Source organism: Ammospiza caudacuta, chromosome 12, assembly GCF_027887145.1.
Source record: "Ammospiza caudacuta isolate bAmmCau1 chromosome 12, bAmmCau1.pri, whole genome shotgun sequence".
Classification (NCBI taxonomy): domain Eukaryota; kingdom Metazoa; phylum Chordata; class Aves; order Passeriformes; family Passerellidae; genus Ammospiza; species Ammospiza caudacuta.
In genome coordinates, this window is record NC_080604.1 from 3,808,750 (window position 1) to 3,835,854 (window position 27,105).

Below are 27,105 nucleotides of genomic sequence, written 5' to 3' on the forward strand. Positions count from 1 at the left end.
ATATATATATATATAAAGCATATAAATATATGGTTTTATATATTTTATATCTATTTTATATCTGTATCTATATATCTATATATCTATATTTCTATATAGATATATATATATCTATATAGATATATATACAGATATATATCTGTATATCGTCTATATATCTATATATCGATATGTCTGTATATATCTATTTATCTTTATATCTGCATATCTATCTATAAATCTATATATCTATATAGATATCTATCTATAAATCTATACATCTATCCCTATCTATGTCTACGTCTATGTCTATCTATATCTGCATCTGTATCTATATATATATCTGTATCTATCTATATCAATATCTATATCGATATCTATATCTATATCTATCTATATCTATATCTATATCTATATCTATATCTATATCTATATCTATATCCATATCTATATTACCTATATCTATATATATATCTACATCTACCATTTCATATTATAAATATTATATATAATTATATTTCTATATTCTACGTTCATTATTTATTAAATATGAATGTACTTTTAACCTTCCTATATATTTATATTATTTATGTATTATCATATATTTTGCGTATTTTATATCCGTTGTATATAACAGGTATTTCTATGCTTTATATGGATGATATATTTTATATATAACATCTGTTTTATATATTTGTAGATTAGGTCCTAACTTAGAAAATACCTGAACTTTCAAATATCAACTGCTATATATAGCAGTATCTGCTAGGTATAAAATATTCTGTCCAAATATGCCTGCAATGTGCAAACTGCTCATATAGATATTTTTATAGCACTTTAGAAAAAAAAAACAAACCAAAACAAAAACCCCATTAAAAAAACCCAAAGGACCACAAAATATAAGTCCCCAGTGCTAACTTGCTGAAACTTTTGAGCTTTGTTCTGCTGTTCTATACTTTCTTTAATTTATTCTTGCGGTTTTCTTTCATTTTCTGGAGCAGGAGGCTGATGGGCCCTTTATTTTGTGCAGATAAAGTGGCTGCAGCAGCTCTGTGTGAGCGTAACTCTCCAGCTCTGGGACAATTGTGCCTCATGACAGCCAGGCAGCACCACGGTTGTCAAACAACTCATAGAAAGGGCCTAAAGATCCCAAAATTAGGCTGCAGGGGGATGAGAAAATGTGACATTTTGAGAAAATGTGACATTTTGCAGCCTTTTGATTTCATTAGCTGAGGCTTAGGCTGGTTAGCTTCCATGGGGTGTGAACAGTAAATGTAGAACATGAGTTTCCAAAGTGCCACAGAATTAGCATCTCTATGGGGCAGGCAATACCTTCTGCATACTGATTCATTGCTTTTATGCCCTGACAGAAAATCTTTGTGGCCATGACAAACTCTGAGCTCTGTTTGTGGCCATCAGTTAAATTGGTTTTTAATCTGCCCGTGTTCAGCAACTCCTCTCGTGGAGGTGCCTCCACCAGGCATTGCACACTTGGGGGTGTTTAAGGAGGGAAAGGAAATAAAAGTTGTGCAACAACTAAATATGTGTGCATTGAAGTGTGCACGAGAAAGTGACAGCTTTCCAACAGACTTCACATAAAAATTTCCCAAAATTAACAATTTTACAGTATAGACGACACTCAAAATATTCATTATGGGCCACCTTAATGAATATTTTCATTCATAGAGAAGCCATTCTGATGATACAAATTAAAACTTACTAATTTCTTAGATGTATTTTACAAGTAAGAAATATATCATGCTGCTTTTAGCTTTTCTACTATATCATGCTACTTTTTATTTAAATACTGATGATAGTTTTATGTCACAATGTTTGGACTTGTTGCTCAAGCTCTCACTCCTATAAATATTCCTATCCAAGTAAACTTCCTCTTTTGGCTGAGGAATGTTTATGTCAAGGATCCCTTTGTTCACTATTTATACTTTTAAAATACCATTTCTGTATATCACAAAGTGGGGAATGAAGGAAATTCTTCATCCCAATAAATGCACACACATTTTTGTGTGTACATTTGCATGCACACACACACACAAACACAAAACCTGCTTTGGGCATTCATGGCTGAATTCCTGGACGATCTTTAGCCACAACATTTTGAATAACAGAGTGAACCCCCTTGGAAGGAGCTGGAGTGGAGCTGCCTGTCCCGTGTGGGAGGAAGCTCCAGGGAGCAGCTTGGCACAGCAGCTCCCCCGGGCCTGTGCCAGCAGCCTTTGTGCCCGGGAGAGGAGCTGTGCCCGGCAGGAAGGGCTGCAGCCCTGCCAGGCACTGCTCATCCCCTGGGAACTGGGGCTGTGTGTGCCCCCACAGCTGCCTGGGGACACACCTGGGGCACTGGGGACACACCTGCGGCACTGGGAACACACCTGTGGCACTGGGAACACACCTGTGGCACTGGAGACACACCTGTGGCCTCAGGAACACACCTGTGGCACTGGGGACACACCTGTACCCTTGGGACACATCTGTGGCCCTGGGGATACAATTGTGGTATTGAGGACAGACCTGTGGCATTGAGGACATACCTGTGCCCTTGGGGACACACCTTTGGCATTGAGGACACACCTGTGCCCTTGGGGACACACCTGTGACCCTGGGGACACACCTGTGGCATTGAGGACACACCTGTGGCATTGGGGACATGCCTGTGGCATTAGGGACACATCTGTGGCCTTGGGGACACACCTGTTGCCTCAGAGACCTCAGGGTCACCTGGCTCCCAGCTGTGTGCTGAGACTGTTCCTAATAACTAACTTCTTTAGTTATAAAATTCATTAATTCATTAAGTTCATCCTGTCTAGCCACAAACACAGCCAGGGACTCCCTCACAGGATTTCCTGGCAGATCTTATTGAAATAGAGATGGCCTGACCCAAAACTCTGCAGTTAAACAAGAGATAAAGTCTCAGACTTGCTCACATGTCTTTCAGCCACTCTGTAAAGGCAATATTTTTAATTTCCTCCAGCATGATTATGATGGAGGTGGAAGGATTGAATTGATGCTCCCTGAACCTCTAATTGAATGTGTGAAGCCACTCGGCAACAGCATTTTTGAGAGATCCAAGGAAAAACAAGCACTGAAATGAATTAAGTCAGGACAAGCTCTTTTGCTTTGCCTTTGTGACACTTTGCCCTTCACAGCCAGGAAGGTTTTGTGGCTCTGGATGCCCACAGGCAGCAGAACCTGAGGGATCAGGGGATGTCTGACAGAGCAGGAGTCAGGGAGAGCTCCTGGTCCTGCCCAAAGTCAGGGATGGGTGGAGAGGCCTGCAGGGCTGAGGTTGGACTGTGGGATTTGCCAGGGTACATCAGGAGGGCTGTGCCAGTCCTGCCATCTGCCTCACTTTTCATTTGTTCACCTTCCCACAGAACCTTGAGAGAATGGGATTTTGTACAGTATCTTTATCACTGCTAGTGGTGAAGGGATGGAACTATTTTCAAGCTAAAAAAAATTTATTGCTCATATAAACATCAGTCTCAGGGGCTGTGAGGTTTTAGAGGAGCAAACACTGGGCCATAGCTCAAGAGCAGTCACAAGTTCTTTGTTCCAAGGTAATACAGAACTTTCTAACCCAATGGACAGCTGCCACAGGGTTTATTTTGCTTTTCTAACCCATCACCGTTACTCACTTCTGCTGCACTGTGGATACTTTTGTCCAATGGCTTCTGTCTCACATGCACACAAATGCTTCTGTTATAATTCTGAACTCTCAGCTCACTCCACACAACCCCAGCCCTACACTACAAACCCTTCACCATCTCAGCAGTACAGCTGCTCACTAACTTAAGGCACATTCTTACAACTATAGAACCATAAGTTTATGATTTTTCTACTTATTATCTGTGTATTGTATTTTTACATCAATTCAAGCTTCTCCCAAGGCTGCAGCTCAAACCCTTCAGTGTCTGTGGAAGTTTCTGTTTTTCTGATTCCCACAATACAGGTTGGAGAAATTGTCATGAGCTTCTCAGTAGTTTTAAATTTAACTCTTCATTTGTAGGAAGTGCCTGCACCAGGAGATCCACACCTTTTACACAAAACCAGAGATACAAGATCCCTCTTGTGCTCTTCTAAATGCTGCTGAGGCCCTCCTAAAATGTGCTGAGATCCTTCAGCCTCAACAAACACCTCTGCTTTCCCAGAGGACTTGCCCTGGGACTGGAGGGGTTTAATTAAACAGATGTCCATGTTAATTAGCAGTGCTGACCACAATGCCCAGGTTTTCTCCTCATAAAAATGTGGGAGAAGGTGCTGGATAACAAATTCAGTAGTGAGGCCCTGCAGTGCCAAGCCAGCACATGAAAGCTCTTTGGATAATTGCCTTTTTTGTAGAGAAACATGGATGCAATTGAGTTTACCAGATAGTGCCAAGGTAACAGATTTCCCTTTTGCCACTGAATTTGTCATCCTGTCCTCAATGCTGGACCAATTTGAGCTTCAAATCAGGCAATCTGGAGGCAAAAAGGGGCTATGGGCAGCACTGATTCCTTTCTTAAGTCTGGCACTTTAAATTCATGTTGCTTTTTCCCCTTGGGCTATTTTTTGGACAGTAGGAGAAATATGTAAATACTTAGCTGTGTTACACCAGTTCCTTTCAAAGTTGGTTGTATTCTTTCTGATTTAAACTGTCTTATTGATTTTTCTTAAAAATGTATTGAAAATTGTATTTTTACTCAACAGCAATTACCAATAGGTCTTGAATACATACACATATATATAATATAGCTTCAGAAGGCAGTTCTGCAGCTTTGGAGAAGAGTGGCACATTTCTAAATAGGATGGAAATTTACAGCTGGAGCTTGGCAGCATTTTCAGCCCATTAAAATCTCCCAAGATCAGGGAGATCAAGCACTGTAAAGATGTGCCAGATGATATATTAAATTTTAATCACATTTAAACATAACAGTACAAATTTTCTTTAAATACGCCAGAATTAAGTTTTCAGAGTCGGCTCTTCTGGGAGATAATCACAATATGCTATTTCTTCATTATTGAGTTTCAAATTAAAACCTTCATGGCTCAGTGTCCCACAGTTTTGCCTCTGTGCCATGTAATATCCAGCTTTGTGCTGGAATGGATTAATTTGTACATTATTAGGTGGGAGGTCATTTCTGCCTGGTGGGAAAAATCAGCTTTGGGAATGCATTGGAAACGGCGATGGTGCTTGTTCTAAGTGAGGAGAGGAAAGGTGAGCAGTGAAATTCAATGGTTTATTATTATTTTATTTTGTGATACCCACTGGCTGCTGAGCCCTTCAGGGGGGTGTGGCGCCAAATTCAGCAGTGGTGCCACTGCCCCTGGTGTCTTTGGGGGCTCAGTGTCCATCCAAGCTTTGGATCTCAAACCTCAAGAACCTTGGTTATTTAAAAATGCCCTTTTTGTGCCAAATTTAATTACACAAAGCACAGTCGTGTCATAAACCTTGGCTTTCTGTGGAGGTTTTTGTGGATCCTATTAAAAATCTGGGCTCTGGATGGTGCTGCTTGGTCAGGAGAGCTCTTGGCAGGACCCTGGGTCACGGGCACACAGACACCCCTGACCTGGGCTCAGGGAATGCTGCAATTCCTGCAGCTTTGGGGGCTTCTCCATGGCAGGGAAAACTCATTTCTGTTCCTGCCCTGCTGAGCAGAGGCAGATCCCAGTGCTCTGCACCACCTCCTGTCCCTGAGAGCAAAGCAGTGCCAATAATGCACATTCCCTGTGCCAATAATGCACATTTCCAATGGCAATAATGCACACTCCCAGTGCCAATAATGCACATTTCCAGTGTTAGTATTTCATATTTCCAGTGCCAATAATGCACATTTCCATTGCCAATAATGCAAATTTCCAATAGCAATAATGCACATTTCCAGTGCCAATAATGCACACTCCCAGTGCCAATAATGCACATTTCCAGTGCCAATAATGCACATTCCCTGTGCCAATAATGCACACTCCCCGTGCCAATAATGCACATTCCCGGTGCCAATAATAATGCACATTTCCAATGGCAATAATGCACATTCCCAGTGCCAATAATGCACATTCCCTGTGCCAATAATGCACACTCCCCGTGCCAATAATGCACATTCCCAGTGCCAATAATAATGCACATTTCCAATGGCAATAATGCACATTCCCTGTGCCAATAATGCACGTTCCCTGTGCCAGTAATGCACATTCCCAGTGCCAATAACACACATTCCCAGTGCCAATAATGCACCTTCCTGTGCAAACAATGCACATTTCCATTGCCAAAAATGCAAATTTCCAATAGCAATAATGCACATTTCCAGTGCCAAAAATGCACACTCCCAGTGCCAATAATGCACATTCCCAGTGCCTATAAAGCCCATTTCCACTGGCAATAAAGCACATTCCCTGTGCCAATAATGCACATCTCCTGTGCCAATAATGCACATTTCCAGTGCCAGTAATGCACATTTCCACTGTCACTAATGCACATTCCAATGGCAATAATGGACATTCCCAGAGCCAGTAATGCACACTCCCAGTACCAATAATGCACATTTCCTGTGCCAATAATGCACACTCCCATTGCCAATAATGCAGATTCCCAGTGCCAATAATGCACATTTCCAATGCCAATAATGCACATTTCCAGAGCCACACTTCCACCAGGAAGGAATGTGCATCTGCCATTACTCATGGCTCACACCCAGGAGTGGGAGCTGAAATTCTGCTCCAAGAATTGGGGATTGGGTGGCAGAAATGCTGTACTGGGCTTGTGCTGTTCCAGTTCTGTCCCAAAGAACAGGCAAAAACCCACCTGAGTGTGGTTCTTGCAAGGATTTTAGTGGGGAGGCAGCATCGGTGCCACTGGAGGAGAGTGCTGCCAGTTTCATCTCCAGAACCAATGAATCTTCTTAAAAGAAGTTAAAATTATAATTATTTCAAACCTGATGTTGGTAGGATTATGCAGAGGGGCTGAAAATGAGGCAAATCTCAGCCTTTTCCTCAGCAAGGGGCTGAGGGAAAAAGAATTCCAGTCCTGTGTGTCCCAGCAGTGCTCAGGAAATTATGATTCCAGCAGGTAGGAATCATAATGCACATTTCCTGTGCCAATATTCACAGTCGTTCTTATATCCACATTTTATATATTCCTATATCCACATTTTGTTATATGACAAATGTTAGGTTCATCAACAGAAATTTTGAGAGAAAATTATTGAATTATTGAGAAATTAACCCATCTTCATTAATTTTGGCTGTACAGTGCCCTGTAAAACTCAGTTAGAGAAAAGAAGACCAGGTTTCTTTACTTCTCTAAGTACAAAAGAAATAAAAAAAAAAAATTCTTACTTTTATGCATAATTTTATACATGTTAATAGCAATTTCAAATAAAATTTGTAAAAAATTGGGCAGCACGAATTCTAAGAAGTTGTTTAGTTTAAAGGAGCTGCTGATGCATTTAGGGAGAAGAAAAAATACCTGGCACCCTGCAAAGGCCCATTATGGGTAAAAATGCCCATGAATTGCAAGTCAGGAATAATTTCAGGGCACATAAACTGCTGAGTATCACAGCCTGAAACTTCTAAATGCTTTTAAAAATGCAAAAATCCTATACAACCCCTGGCTGCAGGAATGCTGTGGTGTCAAGTCCTGATTACAATTCTGTGCCTTTGCACATGACTATCCAGTGAATAACCTGAATATTTCCAGTCAATAAACACCTGGAATGCTGCTGTGGGAATGGCACTGAGTCCTTCCTTTTGCAGCTAAATAGGGAAAAATTCACTAAAATATTAATTCACTAAATTCACTAATTCACTAAATGTCACTAAAATATTTGTGCAACAGCTTGCTGGGATGGAGCCTGAATTTCCTGTTTGGGAATAGGAAGGGTGAAACCTGAACAAGACCTACAAATAACCCTACATCTACTTGAGGGTTTAGGATAGGAGCAAACAGTTGGAGAACTTTAAAAATCCATGAAAATGTTTCCTAACTCACTTTTCAGTGCTGAATTCAAGGCTTGAACCACACTGCCAATGCCACGAAGCTCTGGGAGATAATTCCCAATATTGTGTGGATGAGTGCCCTTGAGAGCTCTGCCACTCCAGCCTGAAAATGGGGCAGGGGCTGGGAAAAGCCAGGCTGAGCTCTCCTTCCTTTTCTCACTGCATTTTCATGGCACTGTTCCCAGCCCTTCAAAGCTGTGCCTGTAAAAGGAGGTGGCATCACAGAACTGAACAACAGGATGGGATTTTAAGGAGCCAAACCCACTGAGCACAACATTCCTGTCAATTAGGACATAGCTGAAAAACGTAACTTAATTTAGCTTTAGTGGAAAAAAAATACCCCAGAGCTGGGTATTGGGGAGTAAAATGAAATTTCAGAAGAATTGTGCTGCTTGCCTGACTTAGAAGTAACTCAGTCACACCAACTTGTTGCTGAGTGTGCTCTAAATTCAGGAGAAGAAAACAAAAAATCTGAGTTACTTTTATTTAAAATAATTTGTTGTAACTCTGGGAAACTGAACCCCATCATTTCAAAAACAACATTCTACACACACTGAGGGCAGAAACAAAGACTAAATAATATAAAACAGAGACATGAAAGGCTGCCAAATTCTTAATCCTATTAATGTGCCAACTTTAATCCCAAACTTCCTCATTAAAAATTATTTCAGCAATGTGGGGTTCTGTCCACCCCGAGGAAGGGCCGTGTCCCCATGAATGGAAATCCACAATAACACCATGTATGTTGTCCTACGGGCTTGGAGCATAAAGGGAGTGTTATTCTGCAGCTGAAATTGGGCAGATGTTGATTACCAGTGAAATGATGTGGGATCTGAGGCTTGTGAAGCAGAGAGAAATGTTCCTGGTAACACGAGGAGCAGCTGTGAAAATAAAGCTGACCTTGAACAACATTTGGAAATCAGTTTGGGGAGTTTTTAGGTGATATTTAAGTTAAAAGAATCCCACACTTCTGTTAAAAATACGCTCGTCTCTTCTAGTTGAAAGTTTATAAAAATGAGATTCTAAAACTTTGCTCTCATAAATTGAGTGTATTCTTCTAATTAAAAAAAAAACAAAAAACCACATAATCTTCTGGTTTAACAAGGGAGCAAACCCAATCAACTCCTGCCTTCAACATGAGGAATTTTTGCATCCTGAGCCAAAAACACAGAGATGCACAAAATCCTGCCCTACCTGAGAGTCCTAATGAGAATAAATATTAGCCTGCCACAGCCCAAAAGGCTGAATTGGAAATGCAGCTTGGATGCAGACTAGAACAGGTCTGTTAATAAATTCTGTAGGGTTATTAAAATAACCCTATAGGATTTATTATCAACCCTAATAGGGTTAATTAAACCCTACAGAGTAATCAAATTCTGCAAAGAATTTACACTGAGAAACAATGCAGTGCAAATTAATATCCTTACCACAAGGTAATTTAAAAAAATCCCTGGTATCTGCTTTATCAGCTTGGAGTGTATTTATGGGGTTTTCAGTCTTCAAAAGTTTCTCAAAAGGGGAGTTTTAGTCCAGGTCATGAACTTCCCTGTAAGGCTTTGATTTCCCAGTTACAGATTGGATTATCTCACCACCCTTATCTTCTCATGCAACTGGAAACATCACCAGGACTAAGAAATGCTCTTCCATACATTGCTTTTCACAGAATAAAGGGAAAGTCCTGCTAACTTACATTAAATTCTTCAACAAGCTCTGTGCTTACAGATCCAAACCACCTTTGTTCTAATAGTCCAGAAAGCTCCACAACTTTTCCTTCTCATGATTTCAGAACCTGTGCTTCACTTGATTACTGTGCTAATCAACTTCAGTTATTTATTTAGTCATTATAGATTATTTAGTTATTTTACAGCTGGCTATAAGCATTTATTGATGGAATGTCAGGAAACAAAAATGCAAAGCAGGAAAAATGAAACTGCCTTTGTATCCCAGCTAGCAGAAACATCTTCTGAACTAAAGATTCCTTAACTTTGGGTCTGGGAGCTGTGGAGCAGGACTGATGAAGACTCACAGATAAAATGTAGACTCACAGATAAAAAAATCCATCCTGCAAATCCAGAGGATAAGATGTTTTCACCCTCAGTTTTGGGGCAGCTTTGCTGCTGCTCATTCTGTTTGCATCCAGCACTGAACTCAACCCACAGCCTCAAACATCTGAGCTGAGTTACAGTTTGGAAATTAAGCTTCGGTTTGCTGCTCTGTCCTGGTGAAAGATTAATTGATAGATGAGCCATTTGCTAAAAACATTTGTTGTTTTCCAGCTGTTTAAAGATCATTCAAAGAGCATTCAACACTGACTTGTTCTCAAAAGAGAAATAAAAATGTGGGGTTTCCACTCCTGAAAGGATCAGGATGAAGCAGCAGCTCAGCAGGTCCTGAAGCAAACATCTCTCTGTCCTGCAGTCTGAAACAATCCCAAGCTGTGCAATAATTCTGAAACCAGCACTGCAAAAGAAGGGCTGCATTCTGAAAGCATCCGAGGCTGTGGGGGCCACCTGCACTCCAAGGCTTCACAGGAGCCATTGGAATAATTTTCTGGGATTTTTTCTCCTGGCAGTGTGTTGTATCCATCTCATCCCCAGCCTGGCAGCACCATCAATAATTTGGCAGCACTCCTGTGAGAGCTTGGGAGTAATTTTTGACCCCCCCAAACACTGCCTGAGCCATTCTGACACACATCAGCCTTCCCTTCCAGCCTGCCCCTGCCCCAACACTGGGAATGTTCTTTACAGGAATTTAACAAATGGATATTTTAAACTATTTCCAGAGGTAGTGATGGTGGCCAGCAAGTTTGGCTTTAAAAAACCTCCAACAAAGCCAATTGGAGGTGAAACACTTGGACACCCATGGCAGAGGCAGTCTGGAACTGACTGGAAGTGTCCCACTAAATTCATAACGAGATTCTGAAAGATCCAATTTAATAGGAATTGAGTTCCTGAGTTCAGCTCAGGCTACTTATTGTAAATAAAGACAAGGATTCACATGGCACCAAGCTGCAAAGCAAATTCCTGAAGCAGTAAAAGGCAGGAGAGCTTCTGCAAACACAGAGTGCAAACCTTTCCCATGCAACACAAACCACCTTAAAATATGTGAGATGGAGTGACAGCACCAGCAGATCCTCCTTTTTGGGGCTCAGACTAGAGAAAAATGAAGGCAATTTTAATTGGGAAAAGGACAAAAATATTGGCATTTTCATGGGAGTGTAGTTGGCCAATCCTTGAGCATGAGCAGATAAATCCAGAATATTTGCTCTTCAGGGACTTGGTCTGGAAAGGTCTTACACAGTTACTGACTGATTGACATAAAATAATGCGTTAAGGTTAAAGGCAATTTATTGAGCCATAAAATAATAAAATCAGGGATGATTGCTCATGGCAGAAATGATTCCTGCTCCCAGGGATGTATGGAACACATTCCCAGAGATTTCAAGTGACTGACACAGCACCACTGCCTCTCCTGCTGGAAGCCAACACATGCAAACCAAATACTGAAACACTCAGAGAACAAAACCTTAATTCTCCCCAGAATTACCTCTAAAATAATATAAAAATATCTGATAAAATATGTGTGCACACACTGATAAAAATATCAGTGTGTATGTAAATGTACCCATTGGGTATTAAATTAATTCTTTTCAAACATTATTTTATGTCATTCAGTCAATAACTTTTGCCACTGATAAAATTATCAGTGTGTATGTAAAGGTATCCATTGGGTATTTAATTAATTATGTTCAAACATTATTTTATGTCAATCAGTCAATTACTTTTGCCTCTTTTTGGCAGCATTAGAGATAGCTGGGAGCTTCAATCAGGGTTACAATCTGCGTTACCAAAACTTCTTTCTTTCTCTCATATGTATTCTGAGAAATGACAATATTTTCTGTATACATTAATATTTAATCAAGTTATTTTGCTCTCTTCCTTGGTGAGAACCAAAGCTTTACCATAAGCAAATATGGCAAGTAAAGCTCTGACACCAGTGAACATTCCAGCATGTGTAGTCAGAAAAAAGCAGGGAAAGGGAGAGTGGCAATGCTGGACAGATGGGACAGCTGCTCTAAATGAGGAAGATTTTACACCCTCTTGTACATTTTAGAGGTTTTGTGAGGAATATAAATCAGCAGCCAACAGACCATGTTTAATTTAGGGTTCTATCCCAGGTATCTATTCTATCCTGTACAGTGTTGCTTTAAGGGAGTTCATTAATTTTGGTCTCTTAGGACAAATTCTGTGCAGATTCCTCTTTTTTTTGGAGGCTGATTATTCCTTCTCTTTGCCTGTTGACTTTGCTCCCTCTCTGCAAGAAACGTTAAGTGTCTCAGATGTCTAGCTCCCTATCTAAAGATTATTTCTGTCATATCTGTGCGCTCCTGAAACCAAACTTTCACCCTCTTCTTGGCTTCCTTGGCAGCTCTGATGGAATTTCTTGCCATTATTCTCCTCCAAGGTACCATAACATTTTGGGTTCAGCTTTTGTGCCCTCCACACATAAAGGCCAGTGAAATACTCTGGTCACACCCTCTCCCCAGAGGTTTTCTTGGACTCTTTGCATTATTTTACCACAACTTAACTTTAGGTGACAGCAGTAGATGAGTTCTGCTCACAAACTTGAAGTTATTTTGCTTTCTGCTTGCTCACATTTCAATTCTTGGCCATTTCCACATGCCTGACTTCAAGTGGAGGCAAATCTGAGCTGCAGGGGTGTTTGCTGGCCAGGCTGCACACAGATAATCCCCCTGGAGCAGCTCCCCCCATGGATTCCAGTCCCCTTCTGGCATTTCCAGCTTCACTCTGAGCCCTCTGAACTCATTCCCCTCCCAGACCGGAGATGGGCACTGCTGAACATCTCATTATCACATTTCCCCAGCTTTCTCCTGCAGAATACAAATGTGAGCACTTGTGGTGACAGGGTGTTAATAAAAACCCTTCTTTCTTCATCCCACAGCGACCCCCTGAAGGAAATCACCACTCTTCTGCTTGAGGAAATTTATTTATGGAAAACTCCTGGCTGAGCTTTGTTCTGACTGGGACAAAACCTGGGGCACCACCAACACTGCAAATGTGGATGGATGTGCATCCTTTTGAAGGCCCTTAAATCCAAATTAACTTCTCTCTGTAAAAATCTGTCCTTTGACCAAAATGAGAGCACTTTCATGCACAATATTCAGCTGTTTCTGCTCTAAGTGGTTTATTTCTAGGTGGTTTATTTTCTAGGTGGTTTATTTCCAAGTGGTTCATTTCCAGGTGGTTTATCCCAATATTCAAATGAAAATCATCACTATTGCACCATTGATTAGTTAATGCAGCGGTTCTGGAAGCTTCCATTACGTGACTGGAAAATAAATTAGGTTCTATAAAATAGGAAACATTACATATCATAATATCATATGTTATATATCATAATACCATATATATAATATCGTATGTTATATATAATTATATATATATATATATAATGTATATAATAAGATAAACAAAATAGGAAACAGAAAGTGATACAGTTACTTAAATGAGGAGCTCTTAAAAATAGACAAGCACATCTTTATCAGGTGGTGGAAAATTGTTAAGAGTTTCCACAGGGGAACTGAGAATGGATTTCCATTTTGCTGCAGCCAGCTAAGAAAGCAGAATAAAGGGAAAACAACACAACTGGAAGTAACCCCAGCCTGTCACCCCAGGGACAGGGACAGGGACAGCCATTGCCACCCAGCCTGCAGAGCCCAGAGCCAGTTCAACTCTCTCCTGCTTTATTATTCTAATTTACTTCCAATTTACTATTACTATTACTATTACTATTACTATTACTATTACTATTACTATTACTATTACTATTTATTTTTATTACTATTACTATTGCTATTACTATTACTGCTTTATTATTAAATTATTCTAATATTTTAAATTCTATTCTATTATTCTGTTATTCTAAATTCTGCTTTATCATTCTAAATCGCTGGACCTGATAACTCGACCTTTACAGCTCCAAACCCCTCATGTGGACTCTTCCGCACGTTCCTCAGACAAATTCCTTCAGTGCATGAGCCCAAGTCACCACAATGTCATGTTCCAACCATGTTTGAGTAGCCTGGGATCAGAACTGCTGCAAAAAATAATTGAACTGGATTATTTGGATTCCTTTGGATATATAAAACAGCGTTGGATCCCATGAAAGTGTTGCAATGAGGCAAAATCCTCTTTCAATAACTTCTGAGAAAAAAAAGGAGTTTACAGATACACTTTTGAAGAAATAAAAGCCCTCTTGTCCCCCACCTCCCATCACTTTTGGACAAGAAGAGTCTTTGAACTGAGTTTGCATAAACTCAACGCCTCAGCAATTGTCATTGTAGGATTTTTCCTTTTACCATGGGTTCTTCTAGGAATTTGAAACATTCATGGAACAAGTTTTAAGCTCCTGAACCCCAAAGAGTGAAAAAGCTCTGATAAATAGACAGATAACAGATGGATGGATGGATGGATGGATGGATAGATAGATAGATAGATAGATAGATAGAGATAATAGATAGATGACAGAAGTCTGAGTTAATCATCCAGCAAAAGAGTGAGCAGAAAACAGCTGAATATTGTGTATAAAAGTGCTTTCATTTTGGAGAAAAGCCAGACTTTTCTGGAGGGAAGTTAGTTTAAGTGCCTTCAAAATGATGCGCATCCATATTCTGTGTCCATAACTCTGCTATATTTCATACTGCACACTCTGGCTTTTCCAGAAAAACCCTTTTTGGATGCTTTTAATCTATATTTAGGATGCCATCCTCAATCCACGCTACAGCCACACACTCTCATTTAGCTCCCCCTCCTTGAATCTTTTCATCCTTGTCCCTCCAAGAACATCTAAGAGCAGCTGGACTGAAGTGTCAGACACTAAAGAGACAGGTGGAAAGGAGTGCCCAAAAATTACTCTTTGTATTTTATATTTAATTAAATGAAAGGGCTAAATTGAGCCTTTAAAATATAAGAGAAAAAAAAAGAGCTTCATGGGTCTTGATGATAACTTTTCAGTAGCTTACATCTTTTCCTGCCAACAGTTTTTGAAGTCTCATTTCAAGGTTTTTGTGGCAGATCTGACTGTGGTTATAAACTTGTGAGATAGGAATGGAACGTTCCTGATTTCTGCAGAGGAAGGCTGCTCAGAAGAGGTGGAGATCTCATTTCTATTCACAGAGCTCTGGTGGAGCCTGTCAAAAACCTGAAGTGAACTGGAGGCACAGAAACCCAGATTCTTCCTCAATATGCCTATATCTATTTACCTATTTATCTATTTATAGATTTAAAACAAGAATGCACATAAGGATTTCTATAGAGCACATTTTCTTGTTATATGTCTAGCAGTATCCTCAATTTCTTAATTTATTGAATTTCTACTTCCGATGTCCAGCAGTATCTTAAACATCTTCCTAAATAATTATTTTTCCCTATGCAGTTTCTGGTACTGAACAGAGAGTGGAGGAAAAGATCTCGTTTGTTCATCAGTTTTTTCTTCTCCTTTACCTCCTGCTTCTTAGGATTATAAAGTTTATTTGGGGAGTAAACACCAATTTGCTTTTCTTTATGAAGGAGCAGAAAAATTGATTATTTTAGCTGAGTAGAGTTGTCTGTCTTCCAACACTTGGACTGTTGAGCATAATCTCACCACTTGTTTAAGTAGAGTAATATTATATTAATATTAAATACTGTAATACAGAATGTCTTATTTAATAATACCAACTTGTAACAATGAGAGTAATTCTTCACTCACAGTTTTCTCTCAGTTATTGCCTTGGAAATAACTCAGAGTCTAAAAAGGACACTACTTTTAGGGAATATATTAATTTCAGTATATCAATATATTATATATTAATATATTTATATAGGTCTATATTACTATAAAATATTATTCTATTATAGTCTAATATTTTAATATTGATATATTTTATATTCATATATTATTTTTCATGAATAATATGATAAACCAATCCTTAAGAGGATTTGGTTTATCCAGATTTCATCCATATGTGTGCCTTGGAATGGGCCCTGCAGTGACTGCTCAGTTCCTTGTGTCTTCTCTCCCTTCAGATTTCATTGCTTTTGTCACTGTGGTGCAGTAAAATTAATCTCATGGCAGGGAATTCCCTCAGAGTAAGGAAATCTACCTGTAATAAAAGTAGCTCCTCATGATCACAAAAATCTCTAACACACAAAGTGGTGATTATTTAATTAGTATTAATTAGTGTAGCTAATTCCAAAAGGAAATCACCCAGGTTAATGCCTCTCTTTCTATCTTTATTGCATATAAACCCTTCTGTGTTGTACCAAACCTGACACTTTTCTCCTGACTGTATAAACACAAATATACCAAATGACAAACTAAATATGTGCTGTGTTTTACCCAGTTAAAATGATCTCCTATTGATTTACAAATGGTTGGTAGAGGATCATTATTATTCAGGAAAGAAGGATTAAATATATTCTTAACACATTTCAGGAGAGGGCCCAAGGGCTGAGCGTTGTCCTCCTATACCTCAAATTCATTTCATTCCAGCTCAGTCACCTGAGACAACCTCAGTGAGGATAAAAAAATGACATTTTATCAAAGTTGAGTCCACAGAAGAGCTACAACCTCCTACTGAAATGTTCAAATCTGTATTTTCAGTGCACAACGAATCCCAGGCATTCGGAATTGCTGGCGCTGCAACGTGAAATCCGTGCCTATGTATTCCATAGATGCAAATTCCTCATAAGGAAGCAATAACAGCTAAAATGACATTATTACTGAACAACCAGAGGCTGTTCCCAGTCACACAGAGAGGCCAAGCCGGGCCTGGAATGCTCCAAACCAAGAAGTGCAGAGTCGGAGCAATCCTGAGCCCCCGAAGCAGCAGGGAGGGAGGAGAGGGAGATGCCCAGGAATGCTGCAGCAGGAATGCTTGTGGTTAAAAACAGGAGCAACCACATGAATCAGAGGGCTGAGGAGACAGCCAGACGACACTGATGGCAAAAAAAAAAAAAAAAAAGAAAAAAAAAATTAATGCACAGAAAATAAAAAATAAAAAGGAGCCCAAGAAGAATTAAAAGGCGCCAAAAGATCTCTGTGCGTTTGGAGAATGGAAGGACAAAACCAAAATAGCTCAAAGTTTGGACAATTAAACTTCCTTACTGTTAAAAAAAAAATCAATCTCAGTTTTTTCATCTTTTGCCATCTGGAAGTTTAGTCTTAAACACACACAACACAGAAATGCTTCTCATTTTCACCTACGCACCCACTAAAAGGTCTCTGCATGACAAACCCCAGGACGCTGCACTTTCAGCCTTGCACAGCTCCATGGAGACCCCTGGAGCTATCACGGATTATCCGTAACCTTCCTCTCACGTGCTAACAAGTAGAATTTCATAAAAATATGGAAATGCACAGTATTTCAACATGGGACACATGGGGAAAGCAGTTTTGAATATCCCACGCTGAGTCGGCAGGAAAAGATTCCCTGCACATGAACCATGTTATGGCACTGGGAAAATAATGTTGTTTTCTCAGTCCTTTCCTTCAGAATTGAACAGACTCCTTAATGAGAAATCTTTTCAAATTTTTTTAGGGATTGATGATGCAAAGGAGAGCATCTCAAAACAAAGCAGCACCGTCCTAATTTGTCCCTTTCAGCAGGGCAGAGCACTCCCAGCCCACAGCCCTTGTCCCCTGGAAGGAGATCAGAGACTGCAGGCACACAGTGAATTTTGGGGTTGCTCACATCTGCAGATGATTAAAGAGATGCTGCCACTTTCCACGTGAAATGAGGAATTTAAAAGAATAAATTAATGCTTGTACTGAAAAGAACTCTTTCCTCCCAACAAGTCCAAAATGCTCCTCAAGAAGGTTTAATGGAGGGAGCATCCTGGTGGAGCCTGGAAGTTGCAGGCAACTGCATCTTTAATAATAATTAACAGGTTGATTTTAATAATAATTTAACACCTTGATTATCCCATCCAGTTTGCTCAGCTAATTAGTGAGGAAATGGGAATTTTTCAGTGTTAGGTGGGACTGATCTCCTCCTGGCTGTGTTTCAGCCTGGGTTTCCTATTCCTTTTCTTTAACTATAATATTAAAAAAGAAAAAAAAATTGAGGCAAATCTAGATAAAAAAAATGGGAGTTTTAAAGGGGGAACATGTGATTTGGATGTCACAAAACTTTGCTCTGCTCTGGCTTTGCCAGTGTCTGTCCACAAGCACTGAAATGCAAATCATCTCCTAGCTCAGCACAAACAAGAAGAATGAGAAATCTAATCTGAGTGATTATTTTCAGCCTATAATCCCATTCTTATCACACTGAAATCTCTGAAATAGATTTGTGTATTGAAGCTGCTGTGTAGTTTCTCCCTAATTTTCACCAGTGGAGGCCTGTTCAAGACTCAGGCTGCTCTAACCCAGGAGCTGCAGCAGTGACCATCCAAAACTGAGCAAAAATGGGGCTCTCACTAATTTAGGGGGATAAAATCCACAAAGGAATTTTGGCCGTGCTCCATATTCTTAGAACCACAACAAAACAATGAATATTCCTATGTCTCTGCTTTTTTATTTTCTTTAGCTTTGCCTGTAAAGGAAACATAGGCAATTTTAATTATTATTATTCATCTAATCCAGAAGATAAGAAATTGAATAGAAATTGCTTTTGTTTTTCTGATGGTGCTTCCTGATCAAATAACTAAATTGAAGAGCAAAGAGGAAACGGGTATGTTCTGTTAGTTGTGCCAAACAAAATTCTGCTCAGCTGAAATCCAAGCTGTGTTCTGATGCATTTATCTTGGGGGCATCAAGCAATTCAGTCTAATTTTAGTATTTCCAAAGTGTTCTGGTGTATTTTAAACATCATACACAAGAGAGATGCCTCAGACAAGGAGAGGGGAAAAGAATCCATTTCTTCTTTCATAAAATATCCTACTCTCCTTGATTAAAGAACAAGAAATGAATTAAGGAAGTAATTGATTTCTACAGGTTAACACAACTAATGGCATGCTCTGTTAAACCCCAGAAAAGTGAATATAAGATTATTCTTCTCATTTCATGCATGAAATCAATGTTTTCATCTTGCCTGGCACAGGCTTTCAGGGGTTCATTTCGAGTCTATTTATTGGCTCAACAATTCTGCAATCAACAGCCGTGTCCCTTTCCTCTGCTCACTGATTGTAATGATGGGTATTTTGTCAAATTTTATGGGATTCGAGTCTTCCAGAGATTTTGATGGACATCTTTTGTCAAAACTGAGTGGTAACATCAGTCAGGTTTCCACACTCTTGGGAATTCACATTTCCATCACAGACAGCCCACTTACTTTTGTTTTCAGGAGCTCAGCTGGCGCTCTTATGGTAAAATCTTTCAAATCTACTCGTACCTGAAGTGTCAAAACAATGCCAAAATCTATCAATACAATTTTTCATTTTTCCTTGTAAAATTTGGCACTGCTCATGTGCATATAAATCCTTTTTTTTTTTTTTTTCTCTCTCTTTTCCAGTGATCAGAGCAAAAATCTCCAGTGAAAAGGTGGTTCCTGCCAGCGATGATCCCCTTGATAGCCACAAAATGATCCGGTATGAAATCAAACAAATAAAGGTACATGGAACCACTCAGCTTTTTTGTAGTTCAATGCTGATAACCTCTGCATATTTCAGCCCTAAATCATTTACCCCAAGACGCTGGGAAAGCTGGAAAAGGCTCCAGCTGCCCCCACAGGGAGACCCAGATGGGTAAATCACAGGAGGGATTAAAAAAAAAGGGGAAAGAAAAGAAGAAAAGGAAAATTTTAATGAATTCTCAAATGTTAAGGATATAGACAAATTATTAAATTTGCCTATTTAAATTAAAAAAAAAGGGGAAAGAAAAAAAGAAAAGGAAAATTTTAATGAATCCTTAAATGTTAAGGATATAGTCAAATGTTTCCTTACAGAAATAAATACATTGATGCCAGAGAATTCCCTTTACTCCCACTGGCACTTCAGTGTTCTGCTGCTCCTCTGCAGCACCTCAGGAGCTTGAGAGATATTCAGGAGCTTTTTGCTAAATAATGATTTTCAGGAGGGTATTTTTGATATTCAGGAGGTTTTTGGTAAATAGTGATATTTTGATGAAGAATTTTGCTAAATAATAATATTCAGGATGGTTAATTTTGATATTCAGGAGGTTTTTGTTAAATAATGATATTTTTGATCAAGAATTTTGCTAAATAATGATATTCAGGAGGGGATTTTTTTGATATTCAGGAGTTTATTTTGTTAAATAATGATATTTTGATGAAAAATTTTGCTAAATAATCATATTCAGGAGAGTTTTTTGATATTAAGGAAGTTCTTGCTAAATAATGGTATTTTGATGAAGAATTTCACTAAATAATGATATTCAGGAGGGTGGTTTTTTTGATATTCAGGATTATTTTTTTGATGTTCAGGAGGTTATTGCTAAATAATGATATTTTGGTGAAGAATTTTGCTAAATAATGATATTCAGGAAGTGTTTTTTTGGTTTATTTATATTCTGGAAGTTTGTGCTAAATAATGATATTCAGGAGGGTGGTTTTTTAATATTTAGGAGTTTTTTTGCTAAATAATTATATTCAGGAGGTTTTTGTTAAATAATTATATTTTTGATCAAGAATTTTGCTAAATAATGATATTCAGGAGGGGATTTTTTTTTGATATTCAGGAGATTTTTGCTAAATAATGATATCTTGATGAAGAATTTTGATGAAGGAACTTGAAATAATGATATTTAGGAGGGGTTTTTTTATATTCAAGAGGTTTTTGTCAAATAATGGTATTTTGATGAAGAATTTTGCTAAATAATGATATTCATGAGGCTTTTTTTATTCAGGAGGTTTTTTGTTAAATAATGATATTTTGATGAAGAATTTTGTGAAATAAGGATATTTAGGGGGATATTTTTGATATTCAGGACGTTTTTGGGAAATAATAATATTCAGGAGGTTTTTTTTTTATATGCAGGAAATTTTTGCTAAATAATGATATTTTGATGAAGAATTTTGCCAAATAATGATATTCAGGAGGGTATTTTTCATATTCAGGAGGTTTTTTGCTAAATAATGATATCTCAATGAATTTTGCTAAACAATGATATAATTATATTCAGGAGGTTTTAGCTAAATAATGGTGTTTTGACGAAGAATTTTGCTAAATAATGATATTCAGGAGGGGCTTTTTTTTTTATATTCAGGAGGTTTTTGCTAAATAATGATATTTTGATGAAGGATTTTGTTATTTGTGATTTTAAGGCACCAAAAATGTGCTTCATTCTGGGAGTGGTGTCATCACACCTGGGTTTGGAGAATTCCTGATCTCCTGTGCCCTGAGTGTGGCAGCTGTGCATGATCCAAACTTTCACAGGGTTTCCCCACTCTGTTCAGCTCCAATAAGGGAATATATTCATTAATACTAATTGACCCCATGGAAGTCACCATCAAACTCCCACTGGCGCTAAAATGATCATGATGATGATAATTAAAATGATCATTTACCTTTTTCTGGAACACACAAGAAGTAGGAGATCTCTCTGAATTAAAATGTGTGAGTGTGCACACATTTTAATTCAGAGGTGGATTGGTGGGTTGGTTTCCAAGGTAGTTTCATCTCTCATTTTTCACTGAATATTATTTTATCATTTTTGCACTTTTCTATTTGCTGGGGATACCTAAGAAGGTCCTTATGCATGGCTACATGGTTTAAAAAAATATTCAATCATTCAAGTTGTATCCACTGATAGAATCCCCTCACAGGAGCTTGAGTAGGAAGAATCTTTGCTAAACAAAAATATCTCAAAGTATTCACAGGGATGGTTATCACACCATTGGTTATTACAAACCTCTTGGTGAGGTTTTACAACAATTTCAACAAATCAGTCTTCACCTTGCTAAAACAAACCCCAAAGCTGTCACCATCTGCCACTTCCCATCCTCTTAAATGTTAAGGATTTATTCAAATGTTTCCTTACAGAAATAAATACATCAATGCCAGAGAATTCCCTTTCCTCCCACTGGCACTCCAATGTTCTGCTGCTCCTCTGCAGCGCCTCAGGAGCCTGAGAGAAAAGCAAATCATCTCCTACCCCAGCACAAACAAGAAGCATGAGAAATCTAATCTGAGTGATTATTTTCAGCCTGTAATCCCATTCTTATCACACTGAAATCTCTAAAAGAGATTTGAAGCTGCTTTGGAGTTTCTCCCTAATTTTCACCAGTGGAGGCCTGTTCAAAACTCAGGCAGCAGGAACAGGAGTTTATTTAATTCCAAGTCAGCCAGCCCTGGACAAAGCAGAGATGTGTTTTTTAGGAAAGATCCTCTACATCATCACACACAATACTCTTTTCCTGACCCAGAGATGGGGCAACTGAGAGGCATTTAAAAAACTTTTATTCAATTTAGACTAACAACAGAAGGGTTGTGATAACCCAGACCCTTCAAATCCTTCCTCCTGACCAGAGAGAACTGAGGACCAAACCTTCCCCTTCCTCAGGACCCAGCTCCCTGCTCCAAGAAGGGAGGGATTTTGGGAAAGGAAGGATTTTGGTGGGAAACCAGGAGCTCTGTGAGCTGCCCACCCTCTGTGCACCCAGTGTGGCACCAAAATAAACCCAGCAAGGAGACAGTGCCTGATAAAGCCCACAGGAATGATGGGGAGGGGTAACCTGTGACATCCAAGGGATGTAACAGGTGAAAAGTAAACATGCTGAACAATTAGTCTGCTGAGCAGCTGAGCTCAGAGCAATAGCTTGAGCACACCATGTCTCACCTCAGGTGACAGAATTTTAAAGAATTTAACTCCACAGTGAGTGTGAAGGGTGAGGATATCCTCTGTCCACCATTCCAATCTTCTCTCAAATGCTGCTGCTGCTTTCTCCTGGTGCCCTGCAGGCCCACAAGCTGCAGGGTCCTTTGGATGTTCAGTGGCCCTGAGCACAGGGCTCTGGGTAACCCAGAATTCACAGAATTCACAGAATCACTGGGCTGGGGAGACCTTCAAGGTCATCGAGTCCAGCCCAGCCCCAACACCCCAACTAAAGCCTGGCCCCCAGTGCCACATCCAGGCTTTGTTAAACACACCCAGGGATGGGGACTCCATCCATTCCAGGCCGTTCCAGAACTCTATCCCCTTTCTATGAAAAACTTTTCCCTGCTAGCCAACCTGTATTTCCCTTGGTGCAGATTGAGGCTGTGTGCTCTGGTTGTGTCAGTGCTGCCTGGAGAAAGAGCCCAGCCCCAGCTGAGCACAGGCACCTTTCAGGAGCTGTGCAGCGTGATGAGGGCAGCCCTGAGCATCCTTTTCTCCAGGCTCAGCACCCCCAGCTCCCTCCAGGGTTCCTCACAGGGTTTGTGTTCCCAGCCCCTCTCCAGCCTCGTTGTCCCCTCTGGATGTGCTCAGTGTCCCAAGGTCCTTCCCCAACTGAGGGGCCAGAGCTGGGCACAGCACTCGAGGTGCTCTGCATGCCCAGGGTGGGGATAACAGAGAATTTGCTTTATGTAACACAGCAGGGAAGAACAGAGCCTCCAATCATCTCTCTTGAGCTGTAAAATGCATCAAAAATTAGCACCAAAATTCACAAAAATTATCACCTCAGTGTGAGTTTTGGAGAGGGCTTTTAGACCACTCAGATATTCACACTTTCCTCATCAATTGTGCCCTCTTGGAAAGGGAACACAGAGCCCTTGGAGGTTTTATTTGACTGTAACATTCTGCACAATGCTGCCTTTTCTCTGCTTTAGTGCTCTATTGAGCTTTTCCATTAATGGGATGGCTTAAATTCTGTTTCTCTCATTTTAAATCCAGTGCATTAGGCTTAGCATTAAAATGTTGCAATTCTAGATGGAAATATTAGAGATAATTTTTATATTCATTTTCAGAAATAAAAAAAAAATAACAATGAGGCTTTCATTTTTTTTAGCAATGGGTCAGCATGTCAAGAAGCCATAAATGTTTTCAATTACTGTTCTTTCTCTTGCAATATTTACAGCATTATATTAAAGAGAGAAGATAATATGTGATATATATGCATTAATTTGTAATTTTATTAACATTTCTTAATATTTTTGTTACTGACTTGATCATCACACTCATTCTAAAATCTTCAAGCGAAGCCATGTGCTGGTGCTGGTCCCACCCCTCGGGAGCACAGGGATGATGTCCACACAGACTTTAGGAGCAGGGTCACATCTCTCCATCCCCCAAATCCTCACCCTACTTTCCTATTCCAATAAAGTCCCACCAGGACCATGCATCACTGCAGAACCAAACCCAACCACCTTATCCCTCTGCAGAGAAATACCCATGCTTTCAGAGATGGGAGAATATGATTGAGGAGATTAAATATGATTTACTGAGTTGAACACAAGATTATAATCTTTAGAATTTCTCTTTCTGCAGAGGAATATCCATGCTTTTAGGGAAGGGAGAATATGATTGAGGAGATTAAATATGATTTACTGAGTTGAACACAAGATTATAATCTTTAGAATTGCTGTAACAATTATATAGGTAGAAAAATAATCTGAAAATGCAACCAAAAAACCTGCAACAAAACAAACATTAAACTCATTTAAATATTAACTAAATCTCCATTATGCATTGCTGTGGGTATTTAGCAGATTTATAGCTAAATCAAGGTGTGCTGTCTGCACAAAACCTCCAAAATTGAGGCCAAATCTGAGATATCCATGGAAAATCTGTTCCCTACCAGGCCCTGAGGGTTTCTGAACGTGGACAGAGCTTGGGGCAAAGTTGACCTGCACAGCTCCCTGCACAGACACATTTCCCCCTTCATTTTGCACATTTTCTGTGGTTCCCACTGCTGCTTTGGCCAGGGTGCCAGTTTGGGTTGTGTTTTGGTCCGTCTGGGCCTGTTTGTTTTATTCCCCAGAGCGTTTCAAATCCCGGCTCATATTTTTGGCTCGGCCACGCGGTGACAGCAGCCTTGGCTTCCTTCCCCCCTCCATAAACAGAGCCTCAGAAAAACCAACATATGAGAGAGTATTTTCTAGTGGCCTGTGCTATTTAAATCCCCTGGGAGGGCCCGAGGAACACAAACACGTTTTCCAGGGACAGCAGCTGCAACTGGCAGAGCTGTGAGGCCCTGCCATTGTCCCCAGCTGCCAGCACGTGGCATGATGTCACCAAGGCTGGCGGTGGCACACGAGGTGATGACAGGCACCCAGCAGCACCTTGGACGCTGCTCGGCTTGTTTGCATCTTTTAATGCCTCATTTCTCATCTCTTCTCGGGGCTGAAGCTGCTGGTTGAGCCTGGAAAGGGTTTTGATCCCAAAATCTCTCCGTTTTGGGGCTGGCAGGGCGGGAATCCTGAGGGGTGGGCAAAGTTTTTCAGCAGTTATTTGAGAAGGTGCCATGCAGCCGCGTTTCTCTTCACAGAGAAAAGCAAGGCACAGCTTCCCAAAGAAACTTCTGGGAATGGCAGCTCTGAACCTCAGAGAAAGAAACAAACCGGTTCTTATCTCGTTTACTGCTCCAGTAGTTGTTTTAAAACAAATTTTTACTCCTGTCTTGTTTTAAAACAAACAGAATGCATTGTGGAAGATTGTTTACCTGGAAAGAATTAATAATTAGATTCTGGTGTGAGTGTTTTGATTCACTGAATTGAATCCAAGTGTGTGTGTCAGGACTGTTGGCTGACAGTCACAAAATCCTAAACAATTGAGTTGAGTGCTTGCTTAGATTCAGTGTAATAGAGTACAAAATAATGTTATTATAGTATAAAATAATATAGTACAATAGTATTATAGTATGAAATAATATAGCATAATAGTATAAAATAATATAGTATAATAGTATAAAATAATATAGTATAATATAGTATAATAAAGTAATTAATTAAGCTTCTAATTAGATATAGTCCTTCTCATCTTTCTCCCCTCATCCCTGCATTTCTGATGGTCCCACTGGTGAGAATTTGGGATATGGAGAATCGCTCTATTTTAGTGACCAAAAATGAAAACAATGCTCAGGAAATGTTCAGTTCCTCAGCACATTTGGTGTCCCAGGAGACCCCAACAACTCCACTGACCAAGAGAAAATTCCCCAGAGGAATACACTGAGAAATATTTGCATTTTTAGTCAGGGTGATTGCTGTCTCTGCATTGCTCCTTGAATGGAATATGCCACTAGAATATAAACTGAAGAGAAAGTTTTAACAATCCATGAAATACGCTGAAAAAGCACATTTAAAAAGCTATAATTTAAAAAATCAAGACCTACTTAATTCCCTCCTAAAACTCTTGGATGAATTTCATTAAGTGCAGAGGAAAAGTCCAGTTCTTGGTGTTTTCTCACATTAATTCAGGCTTTGGAGCCTTCCTTAAAGAGACTCACCCTGTATCTCTTCCAGCTCTTTTTTACAACTGTTTTTTCATGCTTGTTTTCCACTGCTGACTCTGTTTCTGATCATTTTCAGATGTTTAAAGGCTTTGAGAAGCTCAAGGATGTCCAGTATGTCTACACCCCTTTTGATTCATCACTCTGTGGAGTGAAACTAGAAGCCAACAACAAAAAACAGTATCTTCTAACAGGTAAAATGGAGCAAAGAAAAAAAAAATCAGTGTTCCTGGGGATTCAGAAGGGGCTGCTTGGAGTGAATTTGCTAAAATATGCAAAGGAATGCATTTATGTACTAAATACAAACACAGCAGGATGTAAAAATTGTGTTCAGCTCTAGTTTTAGTGTGACCTGACACATTTTCCACCCTTCCTGCAGCACTCAGAGCAGTTCCAAAGGAAGGGAAGGTCAATAATCAGTAAATAGAAGGAATTTTGATTCAGTATTTTCCATTATTATTTGATTAAAAACAACAGTACTGATTTTCCCAGGAATGCAAAGGTGCACAATGAGAAAACTACAGATGTTTCTAGACACTCCTAAAATCCAGTTTAACTGCATTTGCATCCACCCCTTGCTGGCAGACTACCAACATCTTTAGAAAAAAATATCCTTTTTTAATCTTTTACATCCATCCAAAGCATGCAATTAGGAGAACATTCTCTCTGTTATAATTAAATTAATTTAAAAAAATTTAGAGTATGACTAATTTGGTGCAATTAGTTAAAAGCTCAAGGTGTTCTTCCACTTCTAA

At 39.4% G+C, this 27,105-nt stretch overlaps 2 protein-coding genes across 2 annotated transcripts in view; one reads left to right on the forward strand and one right to left on the reverse strand.

The window, feature by feature from the left end:
* Positions 1 to 27,105, reverse strand: part of SYN2 (synapsin II) — a 189,097-nt gene that overhangs the window by 53,932 nt on the left and 108,060 nt on the right. The gene's annotated exons all lie outside the window — the stretch shown is intronic.
* TIMP4 (TIMP metallopeptidase inhibitor 4) overlaps positions 1 to 27,105 on the forward strand; it is a 31,890-nt gene that overhangs the window by 534 nt on the left and 4,251 nt on the right. Inside the window, exons 2-3 of the mRNA XM_058813190.1 lie at positions 19,478 to 19,575; positions 26,430 to 26,544. Of these exons, the coding sequence (XP_058669173.1) occupies positions 19,478 to 19,575; positions 26,430 to 26,544 (213 nt within the window). The remainder of the gene's footprint in view (positions 1 to 19,477; positions 19,576 to 26,429; positions 26,545 to 27,105) is intronic.